Here is a 15,601-nt window from a genome sequence, read left to right as displayed (position 1 = left end):
CTGTTCAAATACTTTACCATGTTCAACATTTGGCGATTGTGCTTTCCTTTTCAACAATCCTTTCTCTATCACAAATTTAGAAAAGTTTTGACCTCTCATGGTTTCCTCACCCTGTTTTGCCAAATTAAACAATTTATCTAAACTTCCATCCTTACCTTGTTCTAGCTTTATCTGGTCAGCCTTCATCTCCTCTATTTGTACTGTTGGTGTTATCGGTGATTGCATTTTACAACTTGCCTTTCTCCTCTGTGCCTTAGGTTTCCATTATTCCTATGGTCTGTGCTATATCTTTCTTCGTTACACCTTCTGCTCCTGTTACATTTCCAATTACAATGTCGTAAATAGGATTATCCAATACCATAGCTCTGACTTTTCCAGTAAAGTACGGTGTCTTGATATGTTTCACACCAAGGTGCTTCCTTAACTTCCCTATCCAGTGTAACGTAACTTCCCATTTCACCTGTCATGTCATTTTCGGGTACTAATGCTCTTCTTATTACCACTGTTGAACAACCCGTATCCCTAATGATAGTTGTCTCCTTTCCTAAGCATGTTCCAACAAAGACATTCATATTGCTATTTCTATCCAAAAATTTCTCTTTCTTTAGTGAAACCATACAACCAATGACTTCCTTAACACTTGTCTGTTCTGGTCGTTTCCTACTCGGACATATTCTAGCTATATGACCAGTTTTATTGCAAATGAAACATTTTGGTGGCCATGGTCGAGAATCTAAGTTTCTATCGAGACTACTTCTGTCATTTTTATACTGATCAGTTAACCCTCTTCCTTTCTCAAATCCTGACTGTCCTCCTCTAACTCTATTATCTCCTAAATACTCACATCTACTTCTTCCCGCTTCTTTCTTACTGTGATTCGTTTCTTTTCTTGCTTCCACAAACGTCTCTGCTAATTTCGCCATTTTAGAAGCATCTTCTGGAGTCCTTTCTTTTAGGTACAATGTTAATTCAGTCCCAGCTGAATTCAAAAGTTGTTCACGTATTATTAAATCAAACAATCCATCATAACTTTGCGTAATCTCACTCAGTTTGATCCATCGGTTCATATACCCAGTTAATCTGTTCAAAAATTGTGTGTACGTCTCTCCTGGTTCAATCTCAGCAGTTCTAAACTTCTGTCTAAACCCGTCTTGAGTAAGATCATATCTATGCAACAACGCAGTTTTTAATTTGTCATAATCCATTGCATCGTCATTACTCAATCTCACATACACATCTCTAGCTCTACCTGTTAATAAAGTACCCAAGTGAATAGCCCATTCCTCTGTTGGTGACTTCTGCACTGTCAACATCCTTTCAAAACTGGTTAAATATGCATCCATATCATCTTTCCCATCTTGAAATGTATGCATGTTAAGTTTAGCTTTGTGGACACCCGAATTATCACTTGACTTAGATAAACTACCACTATCTCTCTTACTTTTCTCAAACTCCAACTCCAGCTGGAATGCTCGTTCACGTTCCTTCTCTTGTCTTTCATATTCCCTTACCTCTTTAGCCGCCTCTCTCTCACGTTCCTTTTCCCTAGCATGTGCATTAGCTAACTCCTTAGCACCCTCTCTTTCTCTTGCTCTTTCTTCTCTATCTAGTCTCGTTTGTTCTCTCCATTCTTCCATCTGCTCCTTAACGAATTTCTGCAGCTCCAACTTCTCCAATCCTTGACTCTTACCTATATCCACACATTTTTCAAACTCCATCTAATATCTAACAATACCAACCACAACACACACAAATATACTATTACCTTCATTCGATTTGATCCAAACTAACGTGAACCTTACTTCCACAGTTTTATGCTTACCTTGTATCTGCAATGAAGTCATAAACACTGTACGTGCTCCGTAACTCACTAACTAACAATAGCTATCTGTAATACCTACCTTTCTTATATATCCCTTCACAATGTACCTCTAGCACAAGTATACACAATGACCAAACTAAACGCAGATCTCTTAGCTTGTGGTATTATACACTAGCCCTTTTATGTTCTAACAGTTATAATAACTAGTAGCCTACTACTAAGGCCAAACACTCTAATACAACGCCCTTGCTTCCTTTAGGTACCAACAATGTGACTTAATAAATAACAATACACTTGTTAGAAAATTATGTTGCCCTGCATCTCCACCATTTGTCACGGGTCGGTATCCCAAAAGAAACAAGACGACAACTCAGGAATCATTCATACACATTTATTTACATAACACTTCCCTCCCAACCAATACATATTGCACTGTCACGCATGTAACACATATCACATGTAAATTAAACTATGAATCAATATTAAATAGAGTAAAAATCTTTTAACAAAAATTAAAATAATACTATAATGTCTGTCTTCCACTATTCATCACATTTCACAATTCATCATCATAAGTCACCCTCATCATCACCCTTGTCATGATCATTCACTGATCATCTTCACCATTCCCCATTATCATTATTATCATTCACTAGAATCATCACACCTCATAATGATCATTCACTGATCACCGTTGTCGTTTACCATTAATAACCCTGTCGTTCACCAGTATCACTAACCCCCTCGTCACGGTCATTCACTGATCATCTCTGTTCATCAGAATCATTGGTACCCTCATCACGATCCTTCACTGATCATCTCCTCCATTCACCATTATTACCACCATCATTCACCCGAATCATCAACACTCTTTGTCAGGATCATTCACAGATCACCTTCGTCGTTCGCCAAAATCACTGACACCGTCGTCACGATCATTCACTGATCATCTTCTCTGTTCACCATTATCACCACCGCCATTCACCAGACTCACTCTTCGCCAACTCCCAGAATACATCATCTATGTTCGTCATCACCAGGACCCAATACACAAATACACTGAAATACAATATACCCTAATCAAAACCATTTAATATTTATATTACCATATCAGATGTTAGACAATTTTCTCTTAATATAATGTCCGCACTTCACAAGTGTCTTAAATATTACATAAATCAGATTTACTTAAGACTTTTGTTTTGCAATGACGTTACATACAACTACTAACACATATACACAATAGTATACCACAGTTAACAACAAACAAACAAAATCTACTTACGGTTGTCATCAACCCAGAGTTATACAGAATAAAATATTTCACAATATCTTAACACACAGTTTCTCTCTCAAGAACGTTATGTGACTGCCCACAACTCATTACATCTCCCAACTATATCCCCACTATGCATGCCTTCACTCACAAACAAAAGTGTTCACCAATGTAAGCCCAAGCCCAAGTTCTTTACAAACACCTCTGCTAGTGTGACGGTACATGCTCTTAATTTCTTTTCGCCTGTGGCTATATTAATTGTTTTAGAGGGTCGTGTGCAGTTCCAAATTGCACTTAAGCCCAGATGGGCAACTTGTTACGTGAGACCTTTGCGCGACGGTCGTCGAGCGTCTAATACACACCCAGCTCAGGTGTGGAGGCCATGTGGCCAGTAGTTACGTAATAACTCCGGTAGTGCTGTTTATGGCCAGGGGATTGCTTGCGGAATGGCGACAGCCAGTCTGGCGATTTAAGAAAATATGCCGACTCTAGGAGAGGTGGAAATATCAGATGATAGGTGAAGTACCGCGTTGTGCCCCCAGGCGATATTCGCTGTCTCTGAGAGTTTTGAATAAATAGCTAGGGTTTTAGAGATATCGGGGAGAAACAAAAGGAAGGCTCCAGGGGATCGCTGTCCGTCCGGACTGGTAAATAATTTTATTTCTGCTCTGTGTATAACCTTGATGTGATTGATGTGACTTTAAATATTTTAATACTGTATTATACCAATATTATTTAGACGGTGCTGCCGGTCATCTGACACAGTAATCTATAGGCTCACTGTCTAAAATATTATTAAAGCTTAGCCAGTCATCCTAGAGGACCTAGGTAAACTGTAGGTTATTGTCTTTATTGTGATAGGTACCAGTATTAATTCTGTGTTACAAGGTTATTGAACGAGTAGTAAGGGTTAATTAAAAATTAACCAGTTAGGAATAGAGTTGTAATTCCTTTATTTATTAAGTTCCCCTGGCAGCGTTTCTCAATTATCACACGTTACTGAACGAGTAGTAAGGGTTAATTAAAAATTAACCAGTTAGGAATAGAGTTGTAAATCCTTTATTAATTAAGTTCTCCTGGAAGCGTTTCTCAATTATCACACGTGTGGGTGTTGTGTCACGGTGAAGTGATTAGCATATTGTGTAAACTAGACACCTAGAGATTAACTAATTAAGTGATCAGTTCTGGGTTGTTATTATTTGTTGTTGTTAATTAACTACTGCGGCAGTACATTTGTCAGCGTAGGTTAATACAGATTCCAAAGTGTATTGTGTTTTTGTTGTGTTTTCTAGTGAACTAAACGTGCTATAATAATATATACTTTATATAAGATCTTATCTCTGATCATACCTAGACGAGCCAGCGGGTATAACCGCCCGTTACAGAGAGATCTAACAGATATACAGTTAGGAGAGATATTTGGACAATCGTGTTTCATTCAGTTACGGGTATTATAGGATCCCCGTGACAGGAGTGAAAATTGGGGCGCTCGTCCCGGATCTGAAACGGAACATGCATATTTTAAAAAAGTATTGTTTGTAAATGGGGGCTTTATAAATTATTTTTACAAATTAACCAGACGTAGCAACGTTGTTCACTAGAAAATTAATTAATAATAAGTACGTCAAACATGGATAAGAATTTGCTGGATAGGCCTACGCTCAGTGTAATGGAGATTAAGCGAGCACGTAAGGCCGAGTTAGTTGAAATCGCAAGTGAGCGGGAAATTGATTTAACATCAGCTAAAACCTTAGGTGATATAAAGACAATTATTATCCAGGAAGTTTTTGGTGATAGGCCTGTTATGGAAGACAGTGAGATTGTTCCAGAGATAGAGATAAATGAGTTAAGTGTGGAACAACAATTAGCTTTTAAAAAACTTGAGTACGAAAGAGAAGAACGTGCATTAGATAGAGAGAGAGAGAAAAAGAGAGAGAGAAAGAGAAGAGAGGGATAGAGAGAAAGAAAATAGAGACAGAGAAGATAGAGATAGAGAAGATAGAGAGAGGGATAGAGAGAGAGAGAGAGAGAGAGAGAGAGAGAGAGAGAGAGAGAGAGAGAGAGAGAGAGAGAGAGAGAGAGAGAGAGAGAGAGAGAGAGAGAGAAAGAGAAGAGAGAGATAGAGAATTCCAGTTAGAAAAATTAAAAGTGGAACATGAGTTAAAGTTGAATACTGAAGAAGTTAGACGTGAGGCAGGAAATGGTTTTAACATGCGGAGGCTTATAGATCAGTGCCTGTATTTGATGACCAGGAGGTAGATATGTTCTTCCAACTTTTTGAACGGGCCGCTAAGCAGCTAAATTGGCCGCAGTCTAAGTGGACATTGTTAGCCGTGTCTAAGTTTAAGGGGAAGGCTAGTGTAGCTTATAATTCAATGAGTGATGAGCGAGCAAGTCAGTACGACCTAGTTAAGGCGGCAGTGTTGAGGGCGTATGAATTACGACCTGAGGATTATCGTTTACGGTATAGCGAGTTGAGAAAAACGCAGGCTCAGTCTTATAGTGAGTTTGTGGCTAAGAAGGCAGGGATGTTTGATAAATGGGTGGTGTCTCATCAGGTAGAGTCATATACCGAGTTACGGGAGTTGTTGATCTTACAGGACATTAAAAATGGATTACCAGTTAGCTTACGTATTCATTTAGAGGATCGTGATGTCAAAAAGATAGAGGAGGCAGGCATAGTGGCAGATGATTACGTGTTAATACACAAAGCTCAGGCAGTACAGGATAGCTCTTTACAAAAGGGTGATAAGAAGAAATTTCAGCCAGGTTTTTCCCGGGAAAGTAACTATCGGGGAGAGTCTTCTAGTTGGTCAGCTAGTCAGGCAAGGAATGTACCTGGTGGGCAAATTAAGGATAGGCCTGCATTATCAGCCAATGCACGAACTTTTCGTTCACATTGCAGTTACTGTAAAAAGGATAACCATCTTGTCGGAGACTGTTTTAAAAGGAAACGCGATAATGCGCAAGTGGTCGGTTTAGTGAGGTCAGCTCCGTTAGTGAGAGAGATAATGGTTAGTCCCATGGCAGAGAAGGTAAACCCGTATGTGTCCACTGGTATGGTTTGTGATGTGAAACAAGAATTGAGTCCTAAGGCAATATCAATCTATTGAGATACTGGTTGTAGTCAGTCGCTTATAACGTCAAAGTGTTTAGCTGGTATTGAAAATTCAGATACAGGACGTAGTTTGGCTTTAACCTCAGTTACTGGAGAAAAAATGGTTGTCCGGTTACATACGGTTTTCTTGTGTTCGAAGTTCGTGACGGGACCAGTTGTTATGGGTGTTGTGAAGGACTTGCCTGTTGAAAACATAGGAGTTTTGTTGGGTAATGATTTGACTAGTCAATGTTGTCAGCCGAAATGTGACCAATTGTTAATTAAAGACAGCCCTTTACCAATAGAAGAGAGTGAGGTTGATGAGATTAGATACCCTGCGTGTGTAAAGACTAGGGCTATGGCCAGTAGGGTAACACGATACCCAGAGGATATTTGTGATTTGTCTGATACGTGTGTGAGCCATGAAATTGGAGTGGATGAGGTTATGAGTAAAATGGTAGATAAGTCAACTGAGGAATCAAATGTGGTGGAACCTGTTGATCTCCCGCAGAGGGGAATTGAACCAGTTGTGTTTGATAGAGGGGACTTACCTTGTAATAGACAAGAGTTAATCCTAGAGCAGGGGACTGATCCAAGTTTGTTGGCAGCTCGCACTACATTGTTAACTGAGGGTGAGATGGAGGATCAGATGTCAGGTTATGATATGGACAAGGGAGTATTAATGAATAAGAGAGTTAGAGATAGGAAGGCTAGGAAGCAACTGAGCCATGCTCAGAGCAAAATAAAATCAGTGTTTGATAGGACGACTAGGAGTCGGGAATTTAAATCAGGGGATAAGGTGCTGCTGTACCTTCCCATTAAACGGGGTTCATTGCAGAACAGGTATTTCGGGCCCTATGTTGTGCACAAACGGGTTAATGAGACAGGGTATGTGATAAACACTCCTGATAGGGTTAGGAAAAGTAGGTATTGTCACATCAATTTGCTAAAAGGTTATTTTGACAGACTGCCGATAGTTCCAGTGATACCAGTCCAAACTGAGAGTCACTCAATTCCCTGTGATGACGTCAAGACTGCAGAGATCAAATTAACCAACAGCCAGATTATAGCAGACTTGAGCCCCCAGCGAGCAAAGTTGACTACGTTGAAACAAAACAATGTTTCCATTTGTCAGAACCTTCCAACGATTACCAACACCTTAAGCCAGGATGTGCGCTTGGAACCCAACGCTACACCGATTCGACAGCATGCCTATCGGAGAAAACCTGGAAAACGTGCGACACTGAAAAAGAAGGAAACGAAGTTCCAGCGGTCAGAAGAATGCGAGAAGTCATTCAACCGTCTCAAGCAGATGCGCTACTCGTCTCTCGTGATGGCAGCACCAGACTACCGAATGCCATTCAAGCTAGCTGTGGATGCCAGTGATGTGGGTGCTGGAGCTGTGCTGTTCCTAGAAGACGAAGACGGACTGGACCATCCTAATGAAAGCCTCCAACCAGAGAGTCTTGAGATGGAATCAAGGGCACATCCAATGTAATCGCTGATGCCTGTCCCGAAGTTGAACGTTATGATAATGTGTTGACATTCTTGATTTCTGTTTTGTTTTTATATATATTATATTTGTATACCATGGACTCAGAGACTCAGTGTGATTACTGGTAGTCACCTTATTATTACATATGTTATAAATGCCCGGATGCGTCGGTTAACGCACCTTTTGTTTTAATGTAGTATATTTCCCTATTCCTAGAGTAGAGGAAATATCCTTTTTGAGGTGGGGGTGTGTGACGGTACATGCTCTTAATTTCTTTTCGCCTGTTGCGATATTAATTGTTTTAGAGGGCTGTGTACAGTTCCAAATTGCACTTAAGCCCAGATGGGCAACTTGTTACGTGATACCTTTGCGCGACGGTCGTCGAGCGTCTAATACACACCCAGCGCAGGTGTGGAGGCCATGTGGCCAGTAGTTACGTAATAACTCCGGTAGTGCTGTTTATGGCCAAGGGATTGCTTGCGGAATGGCGACAGCCAGTCTGGCGATCTAAGAAAATATACCGACTCTGGGAGAGGTGGAAATATCAGATGATAGGTGAGGTACCGCGTTGTGCCCCCAGGCGATATTCGCTGTCTCTGAGAGTTTTGAATAAATAGCTAGGGTTTTAGAGATATCGGGGAGAAACAAAAGGAAGGCTCCAGGGGATCGCTGTCCGTCCGGACTGGGATATAATTTTATTTCTGCTCTGTGTATAACCTTGATGTGATTGATGTGACTTTAAATATTTTAATACTGTATTATACCAATATTATTTAGACGGTGCTGCCGGTCATCTGACGCAGTAATCTGTAGGCTCACTGTCTAAAATATTATTAAAGCTTAGCCAGTCATCCTAGAGGACCTAGGTAAACTGTAGGTTATTGTCTTTATTGTGATAGGTACCAGTATTAATTCTGTGTTACAAGGTTATTGAACGAGTAGTAAGGGTTAATTAAAAATTAACCAGTTAGGAATAGAGTTGTAATTCCTTTATTTATTAAGTTCCCCTGGCAGCGTTTCTCAATTATCACACGTTACTGAACGAGTAGTAAGGGTTAATTAAAAATTAACCAGTTAGGAATAGTTGTAATTCCTTTATTAATTAAGTTCTCCTGGAAGCGTTTCTCAATTATCACACGTGTGGGTGTTGTGTCACGGTGAAGTGATTAGCATATTGTGTAAACTAGACACCTAGAGATTAACTAATTAAGTGATCAGTTCTGGGTTGTTATTATTTGTTGTTGTTAATTAACTACTGCGGCAGTACATTTGTCAGCGTAGGTTAATACAGATTCCAAAGTGTATTGTGTTTTTGTTGTGTTTTCTAGTGAACTAAACGTGCTATAATAATATATACTTTATATAAGATCTTATCTCTGATCATACCTAGACGAGCCAGCGGGTATAACCACCCGTTACAGAGAGATCTAATAGATATACAGTTAGGAGAGATATTTGGACAATCGTGTTTCATTCAGTTACGGGTATTATAGGATCCCCGTGACAGCTAGTGATTACAGTATAAAAATATAGTTTGCCTTAGCAAGCTATGACACACAGTTCAACAATATATTCTCAATTACCCAAGTATTTACAATAAATGTTCTAAAATATAATATGGTTCTTATATTAGTACCCTTGACTTGTGACAACTGGGGCATACTAATATACTAGTCATTGCGATGTCTTCGTGAGAAATGTTGGCGTCGCGCGATTATACAATTCGTGAGATAATTCTCTTGGTCGACAAAAGGCAATTATAATGTATACATCAATTATACAGATAGGAAATGGGAACGATAAAACTATGAAGGGTGGCTGAAAACGTCTGAGCTTAACTATAATGAACTGCATTGACGGAGTTGGTTAGTCATTAGTTTTTAACATAACCCCTACACACTGTTGCCAACGAAGCTGGAGAGCCTGGATCCCACTGGTGTAGAAGGTCATCCACAGCAGGAATGATGTCATCATTATTTGCATAATGCTTACCAGAGAGTTATTACTTCAAATTTAGGAGAGGTGAAAATCTGACTGTGCCAAATCTGGGGAATATGGAGGATGATTAACATGTTCAAAGCCAGTTATGCATTGCTGCCACGGCAACAACATACTTTTGCGTAGGTGACTTAGAACCCAGCATGCCGAGAGAGCAGAAGCCAGTTTTATCCATTTTTCACCTCTTTGATTAGTGTAGAAATATGGTTGTGTATTTGGTTCAAATGCAGCCTATAAACATAGTAAGTATGGTACTTAAGAGTGTACCATTCGTAGTTGAGCTCAGATCATTTCAGTCACTTATCGTATAAACAATAGTCATTTGTGACGGGGATGCATATGCCCATTTATCACTGCAAGGTTGGCATTGTGAACTACTTGATCGATGTCCAGCAACTTTATATGTAGATATGTTTTGGGGGAAAAGATTGGTTTACCCTTAAAACATAGCAGCTGGTTTCAAACTGATTGTTTTGGGTGATGCTAAACATATAAAGTGGTTATTTCGTTGTTTGTTGCAACCAGTTTAGAATCTTTATGGATTCATACAATGATAGAATTGGTCTGTGTTCAAAAGCGAATGCAAGAATTGAAATGCTTGTCATATGGGAAACCATGCTTGTCATATGGGAAACCCTATCTTTGAAGTAGTCATTATTTTAGGTAAACATACATAATTCAAGATATGATCACTCCTTATTCTATGAGGCCAGTTTCAAGGCCATGTTGGATTGGAATGATAATAGAATATCTCAGTTAGCAAGATATCATTATAAATGATTTCTTTCGCCCATAAAATTCATTGAATAACATAAATATATCTTCCTAGTTGATACACAATTCATTGAATAACATAAATATATCTTCCCAGTTGATACACAATTCATTGAATAACATAAATATATCTTCCTAGTTGATGCAAAATGCGAGTCATTATGATTTCCTTGCTCGAGCTTATACAGTGGCGGCCATCTTGAATTACAGTGATGTTGCACTGCCTTAATTAGCTGGGAATAGTTCAAAATGATTTTCTGCTGATTGCTGACAAATGTATTTCAGTGTGTGTGGTTAAAATTAACCTTTATAATGACATACAGATTAATTTAGAGGAAATGTTTAGAAAAATACTCCCCCCCCCCCCCCCCCCAAACACACACACTAAAAATGTTCACCATGCTGTTTTGAGATGGTACCAATTGGTCAAATTTGGGGTGTTAGCTAATGGACTACAAGTAAAGTGTATTTCTTTAGTAAAAAAACCTTTGTCAACACCCGTAATGCAAGTTGGGTTATTAACGTAATGCAAGTTGGGTTATTAACGTAATGCAAGTTGGGTTATTAACGTAATGCAAGTTGGGTTATTAACATAATGCAAGTTATAAAAATTAATCATTGGCTCAGAAAGAAATGCGAGTTATTTCACAGCGTGTTTGAGACGGTGTATGACAGTTAACCCAGATTGTTTGAGGGGAGGCCCTGATTATGTGAAATAGGGCGACTCGTCGAGCGGTGTTGTTGGAGGTGAATACGATCAGCGTCTTGTTTTCTCTCTTACACTCCCACCTAAATGCGCCACGATCCCCGGCGATCAGCCTATTGAGTACGAGACATTCCCTGAACGACCGGTCGCTCGGTCCATTGAATCGGGTTTCATTACTGAACGAGAATTCTGAAAAAGAGAAAGAATAGAAGCTGCATGTTGTTCACTGTTGGATCTGTGCGTGGAGGCGAATGGTGTATCACACATACAGTCATAATTACCCGCCGTATATATGTCAGCAGTAGTAAGCGGTGTTATCGATGTAAGTCGGTTATAAAACAACACCATCGCTTTGATAAAAAAGAATAAATCGCCTATAATTCCACGGGGAGTATGTAATACATCTATAAAACCTCAGTGCGTGCGTGTGTGAGCGTGAGCGTCTTTCTGGCTTGTTTAAAATGTGTACATGTCATTATTAGTCCTATTCACAGTGTGCCCAATCTTAAATGGCATTATTGGTCTACCTAAACTGAAAAACAGTTACTCCCTTAAGACCACAACGAACGATAGTGTATCATATATATATATGATAAACATGGAGTGCTGTTCGGTGATGATAACTGAACGATATCAAACGATAATTAATTAAGAATTGAACTATCTATATACTTAAATGGAAAATTTGTTATAAAGCAATTAGAGTATGAATTTTGAACTACGTTGGCCAGCAACTTACACCCAGGCGACATGAACGTCGATTCCAATGGCTGCGTGCACATGCACCAACTCGGTTTCACTTGGCCTACTGGCTCCATATTCATAAACGTACTTAAGTCAATGTATGATACCTAAATACATACTTAAAGTACATAAATAAGTATCATACATTGACTTAAGTACGTTTATGAATATGGAGCCTGGAGACGTGTGTTATTCACTGACGAGTCTCGGTTCTCGGTTTACAAGTCAGGTGGACGACAACGTGTTTATCGAAGTCCAGGTTAGCGATATTCAGACGCGTGCGTTAACGAAAACGACAGATTTTAGGGAGGGTCTGTTATGGTGGGGTTTGTTTTGTTTTCTTTCTTTTGTTTTCTTTTTTTTGAGGGGGGATTCTCATGGCATGAAAACACCTCTCGTCGTTATCCAAGGCAACATTACAGCCGTGTGATATCAGAATCAAGTCATCAGACCTCACGTCCTTCCGCGTATTTATGCGCGTAACTTTATGTTGCAACCTAACTTCCTCAACCAAAACGATGTCCCAGTGCTCGATTGGCCACCGTATAGTCCAGATTTGAACCAGATCGAGCATTTGTGTGACGAGCTGGACAGAAGGGTCAGAAAACGCGTCAACGTCCTAAACAAAATCGCTCAGCTCACGCAGGCTCTTCTTCGTGAGTGGAATAACATCGCACAGAGGACCATAAACAACTTGATTAAGTCAGTTGTAAGGCGAGTTAGAGCAGTGACTGCAACCCGGGGTGGGCACACACGCTATTGATTTGGATCAGGAAATGGCGTAGGGTACCTACATTTCAACCCGGGGTGGGCACACACGCTATTGATTTTGATCAGGAAATGACGTAGGGTGCCTACATTTCAACGATATCCATGCAAACGCCGTCTGTGATAACACAACAAAAAATGTCAAAATTTATTCAGTAATGAAAGTTTGTTTTGTTTAACGACACCACTGGAGCATATTGATTTATTAATCATCGGCTATTGGATGTCAAACATATGGTCATTTTGGACAGTCATAGAGATGAAATCCGCTACAAGGGTCTTTTATATGCCCCATCCCTCATACAGGATAGCACATACCACGGCATGTGATATACCAATCGTGGTGCACTGGCTAGAGCGAAAAATAGCCCAATAGGTCCACCGACGGGGATCGATCCTAGACCGACGGCACATCAAGCGAGCGTTTCCCCACTGCGCTACGTCTCGCCCTCTTATTCAGTAATGAAGACAAAATCTAAAAAATCAAATAATGAAATAATCATCAATAAAACAGCTGAAATGTTTACCACCGAAAACAAAAATTGCGTTTGTTTTTTCCGTCAGTATATACTAGTATATATACATGTATATAGTCGCTCAATGACACACTTCCACAAGTACATTTTGGCAGATTGTACCCCATGACTAATGATGAGCGAGGGATAAGGGCATTTTAGCAGATTGTATCCCATGACTAAAGATGAGCGAGGGACAATGGCATTTTGGCAGGTTCTATCTCATGGCTAATGATGAACGAGGGACAAGGGCATTTTGGCAGGTTCTATCTCATGGCTAATGATGAGCGAGGGACAATGACATTTTGGCAGGTTCTATCTCATGGCTAATGATGAGCGAGATACAAGGGCATTTGGGCAGGTTCTATCTCATGGCTAATGATGAGTGAGGGATAAGGACATTTTGGCAGATTGTATTTCATGACTATTGATGAGCGAGGGATAAGGACATTTTGGCAGATTGTATCCCATGACTAAAGATGAGCGAGGGACAATGGCATCTTGGCAGGTTCTATCTCATGGCTAATGATGAGTGAGGGATAAGGACATTTTGGCAGATTGTATTTCATGACTAATGATGAGCGAGGGATAAGGACATTTTGGCAGATTGTATCCCATGACTAAAGATGAGCGAGGGACAATGGCATCTTGGCAGGTTCTATCTCATGGCTAATGATGAGTGAGGGATAAGGACATTTTGGCAGATTGTATTTCATGACTAATGATGAGCGAGGGATAAGGATATTTTGGCAGATTGTATCCTATGACTAATGATGAGCGAGGTATAAGGACATTTTGGCAAGTTCTATCTCATGACTAATGATGAGCGAGGGATAAGGACATTTTGGCAGATTGTATCCTATGACTAATGATGAGCGAGGGATAAGGACATTTTGGCAGATTGTATCCCATGACTAATGATGAGCGAGGGATAAGGACATTTTGGCAGATTGTATCCCATGACTAATGGTGAGCGAGGGATAAGGACATTTTGGCAGATTGTATCCCATGACTAATGGTGAGCGAGGGATAAGGACATTTTGGCAGATTGTATCCCATGACTAAAGATGAGCGAGGGACAATGGCATTTTGGCAGGTTCTATCTCATGGCTAATGATGAACGAGGGACAAGGGCATTTTGGCAGGTTCTATCTCATGGCTAATGATGAGCGAGGGACAATGACATTTTGGCAGGTTCTATCTCATGGCTAATGATGAGCGAGATACAAGGGCATTTGGGCAGGTTCTATCTCATGGCTAATGATGAGTGAGGGATAAGGACATTTTGGCAGATTGTATTTCATGACTATTGATGAGCGAGGGATAAGGACATTTTGGCAGATTGTATCCCATGACTAAAGATGAGCGAGGGACAATGGCATCTTGGCAGGTTCTATCTCATGGCTAATGATGAGTGAGGGATAAGGACATTTTGGCAGATTGTATTTCATGACTAATGATGAGCGAGGGATAAGGACATTTTGGCAGATTGTATCCCATGACTAAAGATGAGCGAGGGACAATGGCATCTTGGCAGGTTCTATCTCATGGCTAATGATGAGTGAGGGATAAGGACATTTTGGCAGATTGTATTTCATGACTAATGATGAGCGAGGGATAAGGATATTTTGGCAGATTGTATCCTATGACTAATGATGAGCGAGGTATAAGGACATTTTGGCAAGTTCTATCTCATGACTAATGATGAGCGAGGGATAAGGACATTTTGGCAGATTGTATCCTATGACTAATGATGAGCGAGGGATAAGGACATTTTGGCAGATTGTATCCCATGACTAATGATGAGCGAGGGATAAGGACATTTTGGCAGATTGTATCCCATGACTAATGGTGAGCGAGGGATAAGGACATTTTGGCAGATTGTATCCCATGACTAATGGTGAGCGAGGGATAAGGACATTTTGGCAGATTGTATCCCATGACTAATGGTGAGCGAGGGATAAGGACATTTTGGCAGATTGTATCCCATGACTAATGATGAGCGAGGGATAAGGACATTTTGGCAGATTGTATCCCATGACTAATGGTGAGCGAGGGATAAGGACATTTTGGCAGATTGTATCCCATGACTAATGGTGAGCGAGGGATAAGGACATTTTGGCAGATTGTATTTCATGACTAATAATGAGCGAGGGACAAGGGCTTTTTAGTAGGTTGTATGTTATGACTAATGGTGGTGGTGGTGTGATGCCGGACCACTCCTCCCCCCTCCCTCCAAAAAAACCCAAGACAACCCCCCCCCCCCCCCCAAAAAAAAAAAAAAACCCGCAAAAAACCCAAACCCATTATGTTTTGCTACGCTGAGCGATAAACAAAAAACGTTGGCAGGATGCATTACTCGGTAAAAAATTTAAAATTAGGATCAGCTCTTTTCTCTAGGTAGGG

At 40.2% G+C, this 15,601-nt stretch overlaps 1 protein-coding gene across 1 annotated transcript; it reads right to left on the bottom strand.

Moving 5' to 3' along the window:
* Nucleotides 1-347: 347 nt before the first annotated feature.
* LOC121382814 lies at nucleotides 348-1,718 on the bottom strand. The gene has a single exon (XM_041512438.1). It carries the CDS (start codon nucleotides 1,716-1,718, stop codon nucleotides 348-350), a length of 1,371 nt encoding a protein of 456 aa, XP_041368372.1.
* Nucleotides 1,719-15,601: the final 13,883 nt, after the last annotated feature.

The sequence above is a fragment of the Gigantopelta aegis genome, chromosome 10 (genome assembly GCF_016097555.1).
Source record: "Gigantopelta aegis isolate Gae_Host chromosome 10, Gae_host_genome, whole genome shotgun sequence".
Taxonomy (NCBI): Eukaryota; Metazoa; Mollusca; class Gastropoda; order Neomphalida; family Peltospiridae; genus Gigantopelta; species Gigantopelta aegis.
This window is presented reverse-complemented; position numbering and strand designations above follow the sequence as displayed.

What these genes read in the sequence shown, in the direction of transcription:
- LOC121382814 (XM_041512438.1), bottom strand. Translation starts at nt 1,718, where the DNA reads ATGGAGTTTGAAAAATGTGTGGATATAGGTAAGAGTCAAGGATTGGAG.